This window comes from Rhincodon typus, chromosome 14, assembly GCF_021869965.1.
Source record: "Rhincodon typus isolate 14 chromosome 14, sRhiTyp1.1, whole genome shotgun sequence".
Classification (NCBI taxonomy): Eukaryota; Metazoa; Chordata; class Chondrichthyes; order Orectolobiformes; family Rhincodontidae; genus Rhincodon; species Rhincodon typus.
Window position 1 is genome coordinate 12,762,832 of NC_063345.1, and position 22,584 is coordinate 12,785,415.

The 22,584-nt window shown below is 43.2% G+C and overlaps 1 protein-coding gene across 5 annotated transcripts in view; it reads left to right on the top strand.

Moving 5' to 3' along the window:
* The window catches only part of cd99l2 (CD99 molecule-like 2), a 210,779-nt gene that overhangs the window by 112,784 nt on the left and 75,411 nt on the right, over positions 1-22,584 (top strand). For all 5 annotated transcript variants that reach the window (XM_048604905.1, XM_048604907.1, XM_048604908.1 and 2 more), the window contains exons 4-6: positions 4,080-4,181; positions 14,585-14,662; positions 16,887-16,946. In XM_048604905.1, the coding sequence (XP_048460862.1) occupies positions 4,080-4,181; positions 14,585-14,662; positions 16,887-16,946 (240 nt within the window). The remainder of the gene's footprint in view (positions 1-4,079; positions 4,182-14,584; positions 14,663-16,886; positions 16,947-22,584) is intronic.

A 22,584-nucleotide genomic window follows, 5' to 3' on the forward strand; every position in this document is an offset into this window, starting at 1 on the left:
ACAATTAAACAATAACTTCATCTGGTGCTAAGTGGATAAGATAATGAAAGACCTTTGTGTCTCTTAAATCATCATTTGGCATTCTGCAGTGACCTCTATCGGCAGAATCGACATGTTGCTACTCATAAAGGAAAAATGATTTTTCCTTCTTTGTCCATTTATCTTAATTCAACTTAAGAGCTAAACAGGTGGAGGAAAGGGAACTGCTGTGTCTTGGCTGCTGGTTTGATTCCTTGTTAAATTTATTCATGTCAACTGCAAACTCTAAACCAGATACAGTTGCCTACTGTCTGCTTTTAGACCAGGTTTGAGCAGAACATCTAGAAGTGCCTAAAGTCAGTCTCTCCTATGCCTTTACTTCTACTTAGAATCTTAGCTTCTGTGGTAATTGCCAATTCTGATGAGAACATTGAGTTTTATCTATTTATCCTGTTCATTTTTTTATTGTTTTTGATTTTGTCATGTACTGAAATACAGTCAAAAGCTTTGTTTACGAGCAATACAGGTAGATCACAGCAAGCAAAGGATGTACAGATCAAAAAGACTTAGAGGCAAACAGGTTACATTATCTGAGGCTACAGTCCATTCATCAGTTTGATAACAGCCAGAAAGATGCTGTTCCTGAACCTGCTTGTGCGTGTGTTCAGGCTTCTGTGTCTTCTGCCTGATGGAAGAGGTTGTAGGAGAGCATTACCAGGGTGCAATGGGTCTTTGATGATGTTGGGAGCCTTTCTGCAGCAGCGAGTCATGTAAATGGAGTCCATGGATGGAAGATTGGCTTCTGTGATGGTCTGGGCTGTGCACACCACCTTCTGTAGCTTCTTACTGTCCTGGGCAGAGCAGTTGCTGTGCCAGGCCGTTATGCACCCAGACAGTATGCTTTCAATGGTACATCTGTAGAAGTTGGTGAGTGACCTTATGGACATGCCAAATTTTCTAAGCTGCCTGAGGAAAAGGAGGGGTTGTTGTGCCTTCTTGACTGGTGCATCTACATGGGAAGTCCAAGACAGGTTGTCGGTTATCGTCACTCCGAGGAACTTGGTGCTTAAAGTTTTGGCAAAGACCCGTAGCTCGGGTTGTGGGTGAGGTTGTTGACTTGCTTGCTGAGTTGGTTTGTTTTTGTTCAGACATTTTGTCACCATGCTAGGTGACATCATCAGTGGAGCCTCCAATGATGTGATGTTATTCTACTCCGCTTGAAATTTATATTGTCTGGTCCGTTATGGTGAGCACTGTCATTTCTGGTTTTGATCTGTATAGGTTTATATATGGGGTCCAATTCTATTTGTTTGATTGCATTATGGATGGAGAATTATGCCTCTAGGAATTCCTGTGCGTGTCTATGTTTGGCTTGGACTACTATGGTTACCTTGTCCCAGTTAAATTAATGGTCTTCATTGTCTGAGTGTACTGATATTAAGGAGAGTTCATCATGCCGTTTTGCTGCTAGTTGATGTTCATGTATTCTGATGGCTAGCTTCCTTCCTGTCTGTCCGATGTAAAGTTTGTGGCAGTCGTTGCATGGTATTTTGTATACCACGTTCCTTCTGTGTGTTGTGGGAATGGGGTCTTTAATCCATGTAAGTGTTTGTTGCAGAATGGCTGTCGGCTTGTGGGCCACCATGATTCCTAGTGGTCTTAGGAGTCTTGTTGTCAGTTCTGATATGTTCTTGATGTCGGGCAATGTGGCCAGTGTGTTAGGGCGTACTGTGTCCTCTTCTTGTCTGTTTTGTAGGCATCTGTGGATGAAGTTTCAGGGATATCCGTTTAAAGCACGGATCTTGTATAAGTGTTCTTCTTCTTTCCTGTGTAGTTCTGGAGTGTGCTGTTCACTCTCTCAATCTCAGTTCCATTGATGTAGATGGGGGCGCGTATCCTCATTTCTTTCTGAAGTTGATGATCAGTTCTTTAGTTTTGCCGACGTTGAGAGACAAATTGTTTTCATTGCACCGCGTCACCAAGCCCTCTATCTCCCTTCTGTAGTTTGACTCGTCATTGTTAGGTATCCGACCTACTACAGTGGTGTCATCAGTGAACTTATAGATGGCGTTTGTTTGGAATTTGGCAACACAGTCAGAGATATACAGGGAGTGTAGTAGGGGGCTGAGGACACATCCTCGAGGGGGCGGGGGGGCTGCAGTGTTGAGTGTTATTGTTGATGAGGTGCATCTTGTTTTAAATTACTTCTTTCTGCTAACTCTGTGACCGAGGAAACAAATAAGTTACATTATTTTAGCACCTTTTACGACATCAATACATCTCAAAGTGCTTCATAGAAAATGTAGATCTTTTATGTTTTTACAAATGCAATCGATGTTGTAATGCAAGGAAGATGATTTGATTTAGTACACAAACTTCCCTGCTCCTTTTCATATTTTGCAATAGTGGCCCTATTGTAAAAAGGTAAAATCATCAGCCTCACCAGACCAGACATTAAAGGGGGAAGAGATCACTGGTAGTGGTTTAACCCAAGGGTCACCGTACCTCAGGCAGAGAGAGAGGGTCTTCATGGTAATCTCTGCTACTGTGGGAATTGAACCTATGCTGTTGGCATCACTCTACATTACAAATCTACCATTCAGCCTGTTGAGCTTACCGACCCTAGGTTATTGTTCTGGGATATGGATTCAAATCCCTCCATGGCTGATGGACAAACTTGGTTTCAATGAAAATCTGGAATAAAAAGCTAACCTAATGGTGACCATGTAGCCACTGCCGACTAGTCATTAATACACATCGTAATGCAATTAAGGATGAGAATTAAATGCTGGCCTAGTCAGTGACGCTGTCATCCAATGGGCAAGTTTTTTAAAAACATGGTCAGTGAATGAGGCCTTGATTTAACAGCATATCTGATTGTACTGCACTCCATGAACAGAAGCTTGTCCCATTCCACTACAGACTTTGGTGACAAGAGAGCATTTAATCAGGTTGGAAAGTGGTGGTTGGGACCCAGTTCATCATCTCACAGACCACCCCCCACCACCAACCTGATTAAGACATTTTCTAAGCAGGCTGTTCAGAGATATTACTACACACCTCTGAAGCAGGTAGGGCTTAAATTCTGGCCTCCTGGCTCAGAGGTAGGAACACTATACAGTGCAACAAGAACCCTCTCCTTTGACTTGATTAAATCCCTGCTGTCAATTGAAGCACTTAAGTGGGCAATTAATGACCACTTAAGGGCCTCATCTTGCTGCTGCTGCTGGGAGTGACCATACCTCTGAGCCAGGAGGCCCTGGTTCAAGTCCCACCTGCTCCAGAGGTGTGTAACAACATCTGAACAAGTTGGTTAAAGATATCTTGCTGCTGCTATTAACCCAGCAGTGGACAGAGGAGTCCCATACAGGGAAGACGACAATCAAATTTGGGACATTTTTGCCCATGAATGCCTGAGGTTTCCTAATTCAATTGCTGCCTGATTGAAGAACCCAGCACCAGGAAGTGTATGCCTGTAGAAAGCCACAGCCCTGGTCTTGCTGCTGGAACTGATCCCTGACCCCAATACCTGTGACCACCCCCACTACCTATTACTCACCTCTGGCCTGGGGTCATCAGATGTCACCTCCCTGATGCCTTCATTGAGGCAAAGCACCAACTTTATGCAGGTCAATGTACAGTATAATGGGAGTGTCACATCCAGTTTGTGGCACAGGTGGGCCAGCTGCCCCACATCCAGCTTCAAATCCCAGGTCAAAAAGTACAAGCGAGAACAGGGCTTTGTTTTAATGTGAACCTGTCCACCAGATTGACCCAAGTTCAGTCAGAGTCAATAAAATGAGCTATTTAAAAGGTGCCTGTGGCTAACCTCCAAAATGATTAGTCCATTGTTATTTATAAAACTCAAGAAAACACCATTCCACAGAAAGTTAGCACCAAGCTGAAGGGCAGGCCCAGTTCACAATTTCCGCGGGGATCTAATTCACCTTTACTCGTGAATCTCACTGCCTTTATTTTTCTTTGAACACCTCCGTTTTATTTTAAAGCTGAACATTGCTTCAAAAGCTGTTGGTTTCTTGTAGGTGTCAATGAGGAATGACTCTCGTCTCATAGAAGTGCCTTTCTCTTTGTTCCTATAGGTGATTTTAACTTATGGGATTTGATTCAAACGACTCCAGCTCCTCGTAAACCCACAAAGTCTCCCAAAGCCACCAAAAAACCACCGAAGAAGGGAAACTCTGGTAAGTCTCCCCAACCCCCCAACCCCCACAAGTACTGAAGTTTTAGGTTGTAAAACGGTGAGAGGTGACAGCCTTGATACAGAGTTGTGGATCTTATTTACAGAGGACCATATCGTTAGTTGCAATTTTTGTTGATCATACAGGGTTGTTTATATAATCAGTGCCTGTTCCATACATGCAGCTCCTCTCTTTAAGACCTCCTGGATAAGTGTGAGATAGCAGGGGGAAGCAAGAATAGGAGAACCTTGGAAAGTAATGAAGATTCAGGGGACCTTGATGTGCATATCCACAGATCCCTGAAGTTGATAGGAGAGATAGATAAGAAGGTCTATGAGATGCTTGCCTTTATTGGCTGAAGCATAGAATACAAGAGCAGGGAGGTTATGCTGAAACTGTGTGTAATATTAGTTATGCAACAACTGGAGTACTGTGTGTAGTACTGGTCATATTACAGGAAGGATGTAATTACACTAGAGAGGGTGCTGAGGGAATTTAGCCAGGATGCCGCCTGATCTGGAGGAACTGAGCTACAAGGAAAGATTGGATGTTGTTTTTCTTGGAGCAGCAATGGTTGAGAGGGGACCTGATAGAGGTTTATGAGGGGCATAGATAGGGTAGATAGGAAGATACTTTTCTATGAGTAAAATAGTCAGTATCCAGGGGCATAGTTTTAGGGAACGAGGTAGAAGGCAAAGAGGGAAGCTGAGGAAAACATTTTTTCACTCATAGGATGTTGGAAGCCTGGAATTCACTGCCTGAAAGACTGGTTGAATTATACAGTCAGAGTCATACATCACAGAAACAGATCCTTCAGTCCAACTCATCCATGCTAACCTGATATTCTAAATTAATCTCGTCCCGTTTGCCAGCATTTGGCCCCATATCCCTGTAAACCCTTCGTATTCCTATACCCATCCAGATGCCTTTTAAATGTTGTAATTGTACCAGCCTCCACTACTTCCTCTGGCAGCTCGTTCCATACACACACCACCCTTTGTGTGGAAAAAGTTTCCTGTCAGGTCCTTTTTAAATCTTTCCCTTCTCACTTTAAACTTATGCCCTCTAGCTTTGGACTCGCCCTCCCCAGGGAAAAGACCTTGTCTATTCACCCTATCCATGCCCCTCATGATTTTATAAAACTCTATAAGGCCATCCCTCAGTCTCCAATGCTGCAGAGAGAAAAACTATAGCTATTCAGCCTCTCCCTATATCTCAAACCCTCCAATCCCAGCAAAATCCTTGTAAACCTTTTCTGCACCCTCTCAAGTTTAACATCGTCCTTCCTTTGGAAGGGTGACCAGAATTATGCACAGTATTCTAAAAGTGGTCTCACCAATGTCGTGTACAGCTGCAACATGGTATCCCAAGTCCTATATACAGCGCGCTGACCAATGAAGGTAAGCGTGCCAAGCACCACCTTCACCACCCTGTCTACCTGTGACTTCAATTTCAAGGAACTATGCACCTGCACCTCTAGGTCTCCTTGTTCGGCCACATTCCTCAGGGTCCTACCATTAAGTGTATAAGGCCTGCTCTGGTTTGCCTTTCCAAAATGCAACATCTCATATTTATCTAAATTAAACTCCATCTGCCACTCCTCAGCCCACTGACCCATCTGATCAAGGTCATGTTATACTCTGAGATAATCTTCACTGTCAACTATACCACCTATTTTGGTGTCATCTGCAAATGTACTAACCATACCTTCTATGTTCACATCCAAATCATTTCTATAAATGACAAAACACTGGACCCAGCACTGATTCTTGTGGCACACTGCTGGTCACAGGCCTCCAGTATGAAAAGCAATTCTCCACCACCACCTTCTGTCTCCTACTTTCAAGCAAATACTGTATGCAATTGCTAGTTCCCCCTGGATCCCATGTAAACTAACCTTACTAACTAGTCTACCATGCGGAACCTTGTCAAACACTTTGCTGAAGTCCATATGGACAACGTCTACCGCTCTGCTTTCATCAATCTTCTTTGTCACCTCTTCAAAAAAGCTATATTGACTATCCCTAATCAGTCTTGGCTTTTCCAAATGTACGTAAATCCTGTCCTTCAGAATCCCCTCCAACAACTTAACCTACGTAAGGCTCACTGGTCTATAGTTCGTCGGCTTTTCCTTACAGCTTTTCTTAAACAATGGCACCACCTTAGCCAACCTCCAGTTTTCCAGCACCTCACCTGAGGCTGTTGATGATACATATATCTCAGCAAGGGGCTCACTAATCTCTTCCCTAACTTCCCACAAACTTCTGGGAAACATCTAATCAGGTGCCAGGGATTTGCCTAACTTTATGCGTTTTAAGACTTTCAGCACCTCCTTTTCTGTAACATGAAATCTTTTCAAGACATCACCATTTATTTCCCCAAGTTCCCTAGCTTCCATGTCCTTCTCCACAGGAAATACTGACGCGAAATATTCGTTTACCCATCCCCTGTGGCTCTACACGTAAAGAGTTAGAAACTGTCATAGCATTAAATCAATCACAACTCGTAGGAATATCTACACATAGTCTCCAGGGCTATGGATCAAGAGCTGGAATATTGGATTAGTGGAATCAGACCTTTGTGAAGGGGCATGGACACGATGGAGGGAATGGCCTCCTTCTGTGCTGTATACATCTGAGTCTGTTGACCATCATTATTAGTGTATGCTAAATTTTTCCAAATCTCATTTTGGATTCACACTTTAACATCAGTGAGTCCTACGTTGGAGCCCTGCCTGAAACACTGATTCTTGTAGACAGTAAGGACTAGAAATGCTGGAAGCCAGACTAAATAGATGTGAAGCTGGAAAAGCACAGCAGGTCAGACTGCATCCAAGGAGCAGGAAAGTCAACGTTTCAGGCTGAAACCTTTCCTCAGGACCGGGGAGGAGGAGGGGATCCCACAAGTAAATAGAGGGAGGGGTGTGGGGCTGGCGGAAGGGTAGGTGGGAAGGTGATAGGCTGATGCAGGTAGGGGGTTATTCCCCTCCTCCGTAATTAAGGATGCCCTGGACTGCCTCTCTTCCATTTCCCACACTTCCGCCCTCAAACCTCCTCCCCCCAACACCAATAATAGAGTCCCCATAGCCCTCACATACCAGCCCACCAAACTCTGAATCCAGTGCATCATCCTCTGACATTTCAGCCACCTACAAATCAGAACCGTCTACCAAAAAGATATTTCCCTCCCCACCCCTTTCCACAGGGACCGTTCATTCCATGACTCCCTCATCAGCTCTACACTCCCCACCAATCCCTCCACCACACCCAATACCTTTCCCTGCAACTGCACCTGCCCCTACACCTCCCCTCTCACCCCTGTCCAAGGCCCCAAACAATCCTTCCAAATCCAGCAGAGATTCGCCTGCACATCATCCAACCTGACCTACTGTATCCGTTGCTCCCAGTGTGGTCCCCTCTATTTCGGGGAGACCAAACGCAGTCTCAAGGATTGGTTCATGGATCATCTGCGCTCTGCACGCCACTTCAACCTAACCTCCCGGTTGCCATCCATTTTAATTCCCTCTCCCATTCCCCTGGCCAGATGTCCATCCTTGGCCTCCTCCCAACTGGAGGAATAACACCTGATATTTTGCCTTGGGAGCTTACAGCCCAATGGCCTCAATATTGACTTCTCCAGCTTCAAAATCCCTCCACTCCCAGTCTTGTCCCTCTCCACCCCCTCGCCTCCCTGACCCAACCTAAACTATGCATCTTCTTACTCACCTATCCGTTCCACCCTTCCCACTGACCAACCACAACGCCCCCCTGATCTGCATCCCCCATCACCATCCCACCTACCCTTCCCCCAGTCCCACCTTCCTCCCTCTATTTATTTCTGGGCTCCCCTCCTGCTCCCCAGTCCTGATGAAGGGTTTCGTCCTGTAACATTGACTTTCCTGCTCCTTGGATGCTGTCTGCCCTGCTGTGCTTCTCCAGCTTCACGCCTATTGACACTGGTTCTTGTCATTGATTCCGCTTTCCTTCCTGGCCCTGTCTCAGGTTGAGCCAATTTGTTTTCTAGTCTCTACTTCTGAACTTGACCTTCCCTTGACAATAAGATTGTAAGAATTAGGAACAGGAGTGGGCTATTTGGCCCCTCAAGCCTGCTCTGCCATTCAATAGGTTCAGAGTCATCCAACATGTCTCATCCGCTTTGTTTTCCTCATAACCCTCGATTCTCCTATTTATCAAGCATCTGTCGATTTTAAATGTACACAATGACTCTATGAGCCAGCCCCCACCCTCCCCCACCCCAGGCTGTCTATGGCGAGGAGTTCCAGAGACTCTCAGCCCTCTGAGAAAATAAATTTCCCCTTTATTTTGAGACTATACCCTCTGGCCCTAGACTCTCCCATGTGGGGGAAACATCCTGTCAGCATTCCTTTAAGAACCCTACATGTTTCATTTCATAAAATCCCTACAGTGTGGAAACAGGCCCTTTGGCCCAACAAGTCTACACTGACCCTCAGAGCATCCCACCCAGACCCATCCCCCTATAACCCAACTAATCTACACATCCCTGAACACCAAGGGCAATTTAGCGTAGCCAATCCACCTCACCTGCACATCTTTGGACTGTGGGAGGAAACCCACGCAGACACGGGGAGAATGTGCAAACTCCACACAGACAGTCGCCCGAGGGTGGAATCGAACCCGGGTCCCTGGCGCTGTGTAGCAGCAGTGCTAACCACTGAGCCACCATGCCACCCCAATTCTTGATAGAATTCAATTCTTCAATAGCTCATGTTTCTAAATTCCAGTGAGTACTGTCCTTATAAGATAATTCCTCCATATCAAGGATCACCCCAGTGAACCTTCTCTGAACTGCCTCCAATGAAATGATATCTTTCCTGAAATTAGGGGTCCATAATGCTCACAGTACTTCAGATGTAGTCTCACCAACACTTGGTTGCAGCAAGACTTAGAGTCATAGGAATGTACAGCATGGAAGCGGACCCTTTGGTCCAATTCGTCCATGCCAATCAGCTTTTCCAAACTAAATTAGCCCCATTTGCCAACATTTGGCCCATATCCCTCTAAACCCTTTCTGTTCATACAGCCATCCAGATGCCGTTTAAATGTTGTAATTGTACCAGCCTCCACCACCTCCTCTGGCAGCTCATTCCATACGCACACCACCGACTCTGTCCAAAAGTTTCTTCTAATGTCCCTTTTAATTCTTTCCACTCTCACCTTAAACCTGTGCTGTCTACTTTTGAACTCCCCTACCCTGGGAAAAAGACCTTGACAATACAACATGTCCATGCCCCTCATGGTTTTATAAACCTCTAAAAGGTCACCCTTCAACCTCTGATGCTCCAGGGAAAATAGCCCCAGCCTATTCCGCCTCTCTCTATAGCTGAAACCCTCCAATCTCCCCAACTGTTATACTCCAAGCCCCTTGAAATAAGGGCCAACATTCCATTAGCCTTCCTGATTACCTGCTGCACCTGGGTGCTAGCTAGCTGTCTGTGTTTTGTGCACAAGTACCCCCAAGTCCATTTGTGATCCGGCTTTCTACAGCTTTTCTCCATGTAAATAATACTCTGTCCTTTTTTTTCTGCCTTCCAAAATGAAGAATTTCACATTTTCCCACAGCTCAGCTTCTCTATTTTTCCACCTCTGTTATGCTACCTACCACTACCCACCTTCATTAATACCACACGACAGTGTAGACCCATTGTAATTGAACCCAGCATCTCTCTCAGGGGTTGTCCCACTCCTAACTCAAAGTGGCTTTTGATCATGGAAAAGTGTCACATTTATTGTTTCTGTAAAGGTTTCATTCTTGTTTTCCTGCTGAAAGTAGAGGTTATGTATCTGCTAATATCTAAGCACCAAAATCACTGACTTATTGTGCTTTTTATCAGTCCTTGCTACCATCAAAGAGCTGAAATGCATCACTGAGTGTGCTGCTACCATTAAGTGAGATCACAACTGATCTATGACATATCTTCATCTTTCCATAATACATATTGATGAACAAACTTTATCAATTACTGTTTTAAATTTAACTATTAGCCCCACTATCAGTTTTATTTGAGGAAGAGATTGTCAAAATACAGCCATCCTTTTGTGTGTAGAACTTTTTCCTAATTACACATTGAAAGGCTTGTCTCAAACTTTTAGGCAATTCCGTCTCATCCTGGATACCCCACTGATAGAAATAGTTTTTCAACCCTATTAGGTCTCCTTAATATATTTAAAGCTTTGCAGAAATGGCCCCCTTAACCTGCTGATATGCCATGGAATCCAGGTTTTGTATATGTTTAGCTATTAATTAAACCTTAACATCCAGGTACTATGCTGATAACCTTTTGGACAGTCACCCCAAAGCCTTTGTGTCCTTCCTAAGGCGTGGTGTCCAAAACTGAACACAGTACTTCCATGTGTATTCTGGCTGGGTTTTGTTTAACTGTAATATACTTCTATCACGTTGCATACTAACGTTCCATTCCATTCCAAAAGACTTATTGGTTATCCTTTTCATGACATTTTGTCCTAGTACATGGACTCCTGTGTTTCTTTGTTTCTATTGAACATTTTTAGAATGTACTCTAGAGGGGCTGTGGACCATCAACAGCAGCAGAATTTCACAAACTGCAACTTCATGGTCCAGCATATCTCCCACTGAACCATTACCCATCAAGCCAGGGGATTAACCCTGGAGAGTTCATGAGAGCATACCAGCATACCCTTTACAAATCAATGCTAGCTCTGACTGAAATTTATCAAGGTGCTTAGTTGTTGTAGCCTTAAGTATGGGCTTTAGGAATTTCTTAATCGATTTTGAGCTGAATAGTTAACAATAACTGTTTCTCTCTCTCACCTTCCTTAAATAGCAAAGCAACATGTTCAATTTTCTGATCCAGAGAAATAATTTCTAGCTTGCAAGGACTTTGGAAGATTACCATCTGCAATGTTCCCACCCAATTCCTTTAAAACACAGGATTGAAAACCTTCTGAATTTGATTTTTGTAATTCTTCAGTGCCACTGTTTTGCTTATATCAGTTTTGGTAAATCTCTAATTTAGTATTAGTTTTCTGTGACCCACTTGCTATCCTCTTCCTCCACTATATATTCAGTTTCCAGGCTTGACCACCATGCAACCTTGCTTCAGTAATGTGCTGTGAACCTGCTTAGGGGCCATTAACCTTAAAGATATGTGAACACCCAGCTAATTAATCACCACAATTACACAACAATATTCGATGTTTTCCTAAGAACACAATCTTTATTGTATTTAAAATAATTAAACAAAACAGGTTGTAACACCTGTAGGCTGTAAGTTATGTACGATACCCACACTTTTACTCCTTACTTCCTCAAACCGTTTTGTTATAACACGTAACAATTTTTTTAAAATTCAATCAAAGTTATTTAATTGTGCAGGGATCACCCATAAATATGCCACTAACCTATGGCAATCACGTTAATTCTCTGTACGTACATGATTCATGTTTGAGTTCCCTTCCAGGGCTTGAGCATAAACATTAAGGGGCTGACACTATGGTTCAATGCTGGAGAAGCACTGCACTGTTGGAGGTGCAGCCTTTTGGATGTCAAGCTGACACCGTTAGCTACCTCCTTGGGTGGACCTAAACGATCCGATGGCACTGTTTCAAAGAAAAGTAGTTATCCAATATTTGGATTTATCCCTCAATCACCACCACTGAAAAACTGATTATTTGGCCACTATCACATTGCTATTTGTGGGAGTTTTCTGAACACAAATTGGCAGCTGTGTTCCCTGTCTTATAATGGAAATTACACTGTCAAGTACCTTGAGGCTTCTGATGATCATAACAGTGGTGACCATTTTGACAGATGCACCTTATTCGACTGTGAATTGTGTGAACATTACCTCTAAGTGGTGCAAAGAGTAAGCACGCACAAAAGGTGGCATGAAACATCGTTATAACACCTTTTATTACGACAGTGAAAGCTTGGATTTGATTGAACAAATGTTTGATTAAAATGAAATTCAGCACCTACTGTATTTGACTGTTGTATTAATTTGATATGATCCCATTTGAGAACAAGCCGAATGACAGGACAAAAATTACTTATAGCAGATTCAAATCTGTTCACAGAAATACGATGGCCCCGAGAAAATCCTTTTTGGTTCACTTCTTACACTCCCAATGTTTTGTTTTTCTTGGCTGGTGTTGTCTTTACCTATAGATACCTGTCATTGTTTTAGAGTCATAGAGATGTACAGCATGGAAACAGACCCTTCAGTCCAACTCGTTCATGCTGACCAGATATCCCAGATAAATCTAGTCCCATTTGCCAGCATTTGGCCCATATCCCTGTAAACCCTTCCTATTCATATACCCATCCAGGTGCCTTTTAAATGTTATAATTGTACCAGCCCCCACCACTTCCTTTGACAGCTCATTCCATACACGCACCACCCTCTGTGTGAAAAAGTTGCTCTTTAGGTCCCTTTTAAATCTTTCCCCTCTCACCTTAAACCTATGCCCTCTAGTTTTTGACTCATCCACCACAAGGAAAAGACCTTGTCTATTTACCCTATCCACGTCCCTCATGATTTCATAAACCTCTATAAGGTCACCCCTCAGCCTCCAATGCTGCAGGGAAAATAGCCCCAGCCTATTCAGCCTCTCCCTACAGCTTAAACCCTTCAACCCTGGCAACGTTTTTGTAAATCTTTTCTGAACACTCTCAAGTTTAATAACATCCTTCCTATAGCAGGGAGACCAGAATTGAGCACAGTATTCCAAAAGTGGCCTAACCAATGTCCTGTACAGCCTCGACACGACCTCCCAATTCCTATTCTCAATGCACTGACGAATAAAGGCAAGCATACCAAACACCACCTTCATTATCCTGTCTACCTGTGACTCCTCTTTCAAGGAACTATGGACTTGCGCTGTAAGGTCTCTTTGTTCAGCAACAATTCCCAGGACCTTTTCATTACATGTGCAAGTCCCTGCCCTGATTTGCCTTTCCAAAATGCAATACCTCACATTTATCTAAATTAAACACCATCTGCCACTCCTCAGCCCATTGGCCCATCTGATCAAGATCCTGTTGTACTCTGAGGTAACCTTCTTCACTGTCCACTACACCTCCAATTTTGGTGTCATTTGCAAAATTATTAACCATACCTCCTATGTTCATATCCAAATCAACTTCACCTTCTTTACCTCTTCCCCAAGCTCAAGAGTCTGTGTCTCTGTGACTTTCCCCTGGGTTTCCTTTTTTGCACCAGGGATCCTTTCTGCATGGTCCACCTGATTTGAGAGCAGATCTCCTCCACATCAACTCCACTGTCAGCCAGAACTTTCCTTTTTGCAGCCAGGCACATCCCACTGTGACCCTACAACCACGGTGATGGCCTAGTGGTATTATCGCTGGACTGTCAGTCCAGAGACACACATCATGTCCTGGGGACCCAGATTCATATCTCATTAGGGCAGAATGTGAATTCAATAAAAAAAAGGACTGAAACATGTCTAATGATGATCATGAAGCCATTGTCAATCATCAGGAAAAGCCCTTCTCGTTCACTAATGTCCTTTAGGGAAGGAAATTGTCATCATTACGGGGTCTGGCCTACATGTGACTCCAGACTCTTAGCAATGTGAGCTACTCTTAAATGCCCTCTAGACAAGTAGAGGTGGGCAATAAATGCTACCTAGCCAGCGATGCCCTCATTCCATGAATGAATGAAGAAAAAAAGCCACCACAACTTTATTGCTGATTCATAGCCTGGGCAAAGGCTACAAACTCCACATGTGCAGGTAATGGCCATCTTTATGGCCATCTTGGCATTCATAGCATACACTGTGATGTTTCTTACTTTTGTGATTTAATTACATTATATGTTTTTTTAAAAAATTCCTTTACCTGTGTTGCCTTAAATTATAATTTATGACTATTACTGTACTCACTTCCCTTTTCTTTGGTTTAGAAATGTTGTTTATAAGTAGTTTTTCTGTCTGATCTTCCATGATCCCCCACCTCTATCCGGTTTACTGCTTTAACATCTTGGGTGAGATACTTATTCATGCCTTCCACTATGGCCCATCTCCCTTCTTCAGGTGCAGCTAGTCCCAATGTTGGTAACTGTCCCCCAGGAAATGAAATCTCCCTCTCCCTGGCCACTGCTTCAGCTCTATCTTCACCTCCCTCATCTATTCATCCATAAACCAATTTGTACATGGCTTAACCGATAATCCAGAGATCAAAATTCTTAAGGTCTTTTTTTTCCCTCTCATAATTTAGTTCTTTTGCTGCTGAAACTCTCTGGATTTGTTCAGATCTCCCGTTTTGCAAGCTCACTTATTCCACAACTGCTTCACGACCCAAACATCATCACTACTATATCTACCATGCCTGGATTTCTTTTGAATTCATTTCCTTTGTACCTCTAGACATGAACGATTTTGACCTGTCCGATGCTCTTGATGACAGGAATGACAACCATGGCAAGGGAGCTAAAGATGACTCAGGTAAGAAATCACAGCAGATAGGATCTGCCATGGTGGGGTTATTTGAGTTCAAAATCCATTTGGCGTTGGTGCTTCACAAATAACGTAGGAAGTTACCTGCAAGAGTTTAAACTCAAATTGGAAATGAAACATGAAATTAAAGTTTTGCATCATATTTCTGCATGGAAACCATCTTACAATTGGTTATTTGAAAGTACAGCTAAGACTTCCACGTTCCTGGCATCAAAGGTAGATATCACACATACTGCTCAATCTGAGAGGACTCCAGGCAAAGCCCAAGGTCTCCAAGGAGATAATTTACAATTTCTGATTTGTCAATGACAGTGCACTAAATACGGGTTACAGCTGGCCATCCAACATTGCACTTGTTCCCCAATGCATGTAACAGCCTTGAATTCACAGTCTTATAAGGAAAAATTGAAGTAATGTCCCAAACTGATCCAGGAAAGCTCTACCTCAAGTCCAAAGTTTCAGTTCATGACCAGAACCTGTCAGCAGTGCATAGGTTCATTTTATCTCAGAAGCACACTCTCTCGCAAGTTGTTCACATGGACAATGAAACATACAACAATTGTCAAAGCAGGTCTAGACTTAAGCAGACTTCAAACACTGAGCTGGGAAGGAAGAAGAGGAAGTCTGTTGACCAAACTGAAAGCCTATAAAGCAATAGTCTTGTGCAGTCTGTTCCATGTGTGCAATAGATGGACTGTGCACCAGCATCACACCAAGAAGCTCATCCACTTCTCCTGGAGCTGCCTTTGGAAGCTTCTGAAGATCAGGTGCTGGGACAGTGTCTCACTGTTAGCACTGCTGCCTCACACCAGGGACCCAGGTTCAATTCCAGTCTCGGGCGACTGTCTGTGTGGAGTTTGCACATTCTTCCCATGTCTGTGTGAGTTTCTGCCGGATGCTCCAGTTTCCTCCCACAGTCCAAAGATGTGCAGGTGAGGGGCATTAGCCATGGGAAATGCATGGATAGGGTTGGGTCTGCGTGGGATGCCCTTCAGGGGATCAGTGCAGATTTGATGGGCTGAATCGCCTCTTTCTTGACTGTAAGGATTCAATTGAATCATTGAATAATACCAGACACTCTGGTGCTGACCAAGCACTATAAACATAATGAGACAGTCACAACTGAGTTGGATTGGTCTTGGTGCCCTGCCTTCCCTCAGCAGTCAAAGGAAATCCTAAAAGGTCATTCCGGAGATTTCACTTCAGAGTTTTGAGTCCTAGCATCCTTGCCTGAGAACTACACCTGGTACTGCCAATTTTAAAAATAAAATTGCACTCAAATAAAAAGAAAGTACTGCAGCTGCTGAGATCTGAAATAAAAACAAGAAATTTGCTGGAGAAAACTTAGGTCTGGTAGCATCTGAGGAGAGAGAAATAGAGTTAACGTTTCAAGTCTCATATGATTTTTCCTTGGAATGGAACAAAATGTAGGTGCAAGTGACCATGTATCAGAGGCAGGAGAAAAATCATGAAGCAGCAATGTGCCTGAAATGTACTCCATCATAGAATCCCTACAGTGCAAACAGAGGCTGTTTGGCACATGGAGTCTACACCGACCCTATGAAGACCAATCCACCCTGTCCCCATAACCTACAGCTCCATGGGAAATGGCTAATCCACCTGAACACTACGCGGCAATTTAGTGCAAACAATCCAACAGTTATCAGTAGTGTCCTGTCCAAGTTACAGTAGAATTATCTAGACACAGACCAGCCTTAGCTGTCGTCTGTGAAACTACCAGAACTCTACCAAAACGCCCTGAACAATGGAGGGAACTAATCTACTTCTCCAAAGGATATACAAAGCAGTGTCAAGTTTCTATATTTGCACAATGTCTTGTTTTAAAATTGAAACAGATGTACAGAAATGTGATCACGAATAACCTAACAATTTTAATGAAAGCCCCACTAATGGGCCAATAGCAAGTTGTGTGTTAGATTAATAAAAAACAGAACAACTGTAATTCCTCAAGTGCAGAAGTGCAAAATGTACTGATGACCATGAACTGATGATTGACTACTTCTCCGAGCAGAATATTCTGTCTCAAGCCCAGCACCACTTAATGGTGGGGGTTTGTCAGCATCCAGACATAGGAGTGGGCAGTGCTTATTTCAGCAAAAGGGAGACAAGCTATCGGGAAGAGTCATCAGAGAGGTTAGTTCTACTTATGCTTTGATGTTCTTAGTTCTTAAAGTTTCCATCTGTCCAACAGATCACCCTTCCGTTCCAGGCTCCAAAGGAAATGACAAACCTAAAGGAGGTAAAAAAATTGGTAAGGAGGCTGTCACTAGAGCTGGGTGATCCAGGTGTTTTCAAAATCAAACCAAACGTAACGCAAAAGGTCTGATTTGACACTCTTGAGCCAGAGTTTTGAGACAGCTAGTGAGGGTGAGGCTTTTTAATAACAAAGATCTCTTCACAAGGGCAGCCACAATCTAATGACCACACTGTCCAAACAAGGCAGTCCTTCACCTGCTAACCTTCTAAATTAGCAGTAGTTACTACAATCCAATCATCCCCTGTGCCATTGAGGAATTCATTTTTTCTACACTGATTAATGTGCTGCACTTAATATACGCAGTCATTAGGCTTCAAGAATCATAATGCATTGCTGTAAAAGGGACAGTGCAATCTCACAAAAATCTGATCATTGTTGAAGATTTCCAACTAACAGCCTTAATACTAGGACACATGCTCATGCACATTCACAAAATGAAAGTTTTAATAGTATGTCCAGACGGAATAACAGTGACTAGCACACACAAGCTAGCATCATTAGTTGTGGTATTTAGAAGGTGAAGAGTAGGTTTACAAACCTATGCTGTCCCTTTGTTTAATCCATAGACAATTGGCACAGCTTTTAAGGGTTATGTGATGTTCAGTACATCATCTGAATATCAGAAAAACTATTTAGACCCATTACCTTTCGCCAAAAGTCTACTGGATAGAAAGTTGTTGGGCAGGACATTATTTGAAAATTAGCACACAACCTATTGAATTTATGGGTTCTGTTGATTTCTTACTGCTGTACCCTCCTACACCTGAAGACTTAGGGCGTGCCTGTATGAATTAGTAACAGTCCAGCAAGTTGCCACAGAATTAGTCCAAGTGTATTGTTTCAGTACCAGAACAGTGGTGCTTTCTAACCCCTTTAGTTCCTAGAAGCATTAAAGATACAAATTGAATGTAGCGTGCCAGGAGAATGCATTACAAACAGAATAATATATTTGCAGTTTCAAAGCAGGAACAGAGTGTCACATCCCCTAGCTGTACAAACAACTTAAATCAGGACTCAGATATGTTTTCTTTTTCTTTGAGGTTGTCCAAAGACCTTTTTCTGGATTCATCCAGCTTTACTCGCAGCTAGTTGTATCCTCCTGTCCTGTTGCTCACTGCATTCTGATCTCAGATCTCCATAGATTGTCCCTATCCTGTACATGCAGTGTGTGTCTCTTAACAGCACTCTCCCCTCTGGGACTCAAACATTCTGCTTATTAAAGGAACTTTAAATACCATTAATAAAATGTGATTTAACAACAGCGTTGCACGACTGTACGGTTCTATCAGAATCTAATGGCAGTGTAATCTGAGTCTGGATAAAATTTTCAAATGTTAATTGGGCTGGTGCATGACTGTATGATGTCTTCTTTCTGCTTTTCTCCTGTCTGATTTGCACTTTGACAGTTTTGAAAATTGGTTCAATTTTAACAAAAAAAGGTTTTTCTCCCAAAATTCAGGATCGCCACTTGAAAACGAGGAGCTACCGCTTGTAAAACACTAACACGAGGTTGGGCAAGTGACTGAAGTGTCAGTTGGAGAGCACTTTGGGTCCAGTGACCGTATCTCTCCTTAGTTTTAACATAATTATGGAAAAAGATAGGATAGGTCCACAGGTTAAGGTGCTGAACTGGAGCAGGGCCAATTTTGGGCCCATCACGCAGGATTTAGCAGAGGTTGTTTGGGTGAGTCTGTTTGAAGGAAAAGGAACAACTGGCAAATGGGAAGGTTTAAAAGTGTGATCAAGAGTCCAGGGACAGTATGTCCCTGTTAGGGTGAAGGGAAAAGCTAGCAGGTTTCAGGATCCCTGGTTGAGGGATATTGAGGCTCTGGTCAGGAAAAAGAAGAAGGTTTAGGCTATCTGGCTTAATTGAATCCCCAGATGACTATGAAAAGTGTAGGAGCATGCTTAAGATGGAAATAAGAAAACAAAAAGAGGGTATGAGATGGATCTGGTAGATAAGGTTAAAGATAATCCCAAGAGGTTCTTTAGCTATATTAAGAGTAAAAGGGTGGCTAGGGAGAGAATAGGTCCCCTTAAAGATCAGCATGGCTGTCTATGTGGAGCCACAGGAGATGGGGGAGATTTTTAATGAATGTTTCTCCTCAATGTTTACTGAGGAGACAATCGTGGATGCTAAGGAAATGAGGGAAACAAATAAGGATGTTTTGGACTGTATATGCATTACCAGAGAGGAGGTGTTTGCAGCCTTAAAGCACATTAAGGTGGATAAATCCCTTGGGCCTGATCAGGTCAACCCTCAGTCATTGTGGGAGACTAAGGAAACAATTGCAAAGGAGATTTTTGCTTCATCTTTAGCCACTGGTGAAATTCCAGAAGACTGGAGGGTGGCTAATGTTGTTCCATTGTTTAAAAAAGGTAGCAAAGACAAGCCAGGGAACTACAGGGCAATGAGCCGGACATCAGTTGGAGGCAAGTTATTGGAGAGGATACTGAGGGACAGGATCAACCAACATTTGGATAGTCAAGGTATGATTAGGAACTGCTCCTCTGATGCTGCTTGGCCAGCTCTACGCCTTGTTATCTTAGTCAAATTTGTGTGCAGGAAGCCATGCCGGACAAATCTTTTAGCATTTTTTGAAGAGGTACCCAAGAGGATAGATGAGGGTAGGGCAGTGGATGTTATCTATATGGACTTTAATAATGCCTTTGACAGGGTTCTGCAGGGCAGGCTAATCATGAAGGTTCAGTCACATGGGATCCAGGGACAGATAGCTAATTGGATTCAAAATTGGCTCGATGGCAGGAAGCAGAGGGTGATGGTTGAAGGTCTTTTCTCGGACTGGAGGCCTGTGCTGTGGTGTGCCACAGGAGTCAGTGCTGGGACCTTTGTTATTTGCATAAATAATCTGGATGTGAATGTACAAGGCATGGTTAGTATGTTTGCGGATGATACCAAATTTGGAGGTATTGTTGATAGCGAGGAAGGTTATCAAAAATTAGAGGGATTTGATCAGATGGGGAAGTGGACTGAGGATAGGCAAACGCAATTCAGTACAGATAAGCGTGAGGTGTTGCACTTTGGAAAGTCAAATCAAGGTAGGACTTATACAGTTAATGGTAAGGTCCTGAGAAGTGTTGTAGAACAAAGGGACCTAGGAGTATAAGTACATAGTTTGTTGAAAGTGGCATCACAGGTAGACATGGGTGGTAAAGAAGGCATTTAGCATGCTGGCTTTCGTCGGTTTGAGGCATTAAGTATTGGAGTTAGGACGTTATGTTACAGTTGTATCAGTCATTGGTGAGGCCACACTTGGAATATTGTGTACAGTTTTGTTCATGCTATTGCAGGAAAAATACAGTTAAACGGGAAAGTGTCCAAAGAAGATTTACGAGGATATTGGAAGGACTAGTAGGCCTGAGTTATAGCGAGAGGTTGGCCAGGATAGGAGTTTATTCCTTGGAACGTAGGAGAATGAGGGGTGACCTTATTAAAGTGTATAAAATCATGAGGGGCATAGATAGGATGTATGCATATACTCTATTTCCCAGGGATGGGGAGTTGAAAACTAGAGGGCATAGGTTTAAGGTGAGAGGGGAAAGATTTAAGAAGGACCTGAAGGGCAACTTCTTCACGCAGAGAGTGGTGCATATTTAGAATGCGCTGCCAGAGAAAGTGGATGAGGCAGGTACAGTAGCAACATTTAAAAAACATTTGGATAGGTACATGAATAGGAAGGGTTTGGAGGGATATGGACCAAATGCGTGCAATTGGAACTAGCCGTGTGGGCACCATGGTGAGCATAGACCAGTCTGGGCCGAAGGGCCTGTTTCCAAGCTGTCTTACTCTATGACTGTAATAGACTTTCACCTGTGCCATTCAGTCATTTTGAAACCATTTCAATAGCAAAGACTTCCCTAAAAAAAAAAATTGACCCTCCATCTTCCTCACCTGTCCCCTCTCCCCAACCATCACTGACATTACTGACCAATAAGAAAAATGGATGGATGGGAGTCAGGTAATTTGTTTGGAAAAAAAAAAGCATCTCAAGACTTCTCTCCAGCCAACTACTTCCAGGTTAAACAGGTCTTGGGTGAGATGGAGGCAACCACACATTCCCAGGTAGATGGTTGGCCATTTGTCTATCATTTTTACAACCAGGGATAGCAAGCCAAATCAAATCAGCCTTATTAGCACTGGATTTGCAACATAGTGAAATTAAAATATTCAGTGTCCCTCAAGATTTGCCCAGTTATTCTTAACAAGTCTATGAATAACAGATCTTGATCAGCAAGTTTATAATTGAACAAAAATTATGTATTTATCATTAATACTGTGACTTTAGTCGGACAAAACTAAACAACAAGGTAATTTAATTAATATCTATGCTTTAAACCCAATCTTCTTAGATCGTAACCCCATTCACACACAAACAGACTGAAAGACACAGTTAAGGCATAAACTAGAACGAGAAGTAAAAGAATTGTATTCTGCCAGTTCACTTAAACAGTTTCAAACAATGGATGCCAAACCTTCAAGCAATTCTTGGATAATGAGTTGTTCACAGGCACATAACTGAATATCTAATTAGAAGTCACTGGTGAATGCAAACAATTTCAGTAGACCTGCAGAATCTTAAAGACTGGGATTTTCTCAGAACATTCAACAATTCTTTAACTGGACGGACAACTGGAGAAAGCAAAAAACAAACAGCAGCCAGAAGTCTCCAAAAATCACTCTGTACTTACCATAACCAGTTACAACACATTTTCTGCATCCTTTTTGTCTTTTTAAATTAATATTCTCTGTGCTTGGCTGGTTAATATCAGCTCCCCCCCACCTTGATTGAGCAACTCAACATCCAACCAGCTGCCAGTCCTGGGCATGGCAATATATTTAGTGCCAATTAGTACACAGTGTCCCTTATATCAGTAATTAAGTTAGATTATCTTCCCAGCCAGTCACGAACAGCAAGTAACTGTGACCCATTCTCCTCTTTTAAAACACAAAGCTGTTCAAAGTTCAACTATCCCTTACATCAACTCATCGTGCCATTAAAAAAAAACGTTAAAAGAAAAGTAGAGAGCTTCCACATTATACTGAGGTTGTGTATGCCTCTAGCCAATCTGTCAGGTTTAACCCAGGCTGGCTGGATTTCCAAGGTGAGCACTGTTTGTGGAAGTAGTAAGTATTGAAACAGCTGGTGGGTCAAAAGGAGTAGGAATGCTCCCCCCACACCACCCCCACCCTACCCAAACATGCGCGCGCACACATACACGCACGCGCACACACGTACATGCAAGCGCGCACACGTACATGCACATGCACGCGCGCACACACGCACGCACGCGCACACACATGTACATGCACACACACATGTACACGCATGCATGCGCACACATACATGCACGCGCGCACACACGTACATGTACAAACGCGCACACACACGTACACATACATGCGCACGTACACGTACACCCACGCGCACACGTACGTATACGCGCGCGCACACATACACGCACGCACGTTCACGTACATGCGCGCACACACGTACACGCGCGCACACACGTACACATACACGCACGCGCGCACACACACACACACAAGTGCACACGCACACTGTCCAAGAATTGATTAAGTGACAGTTGTTGTGACTGCTTCATATCTCCC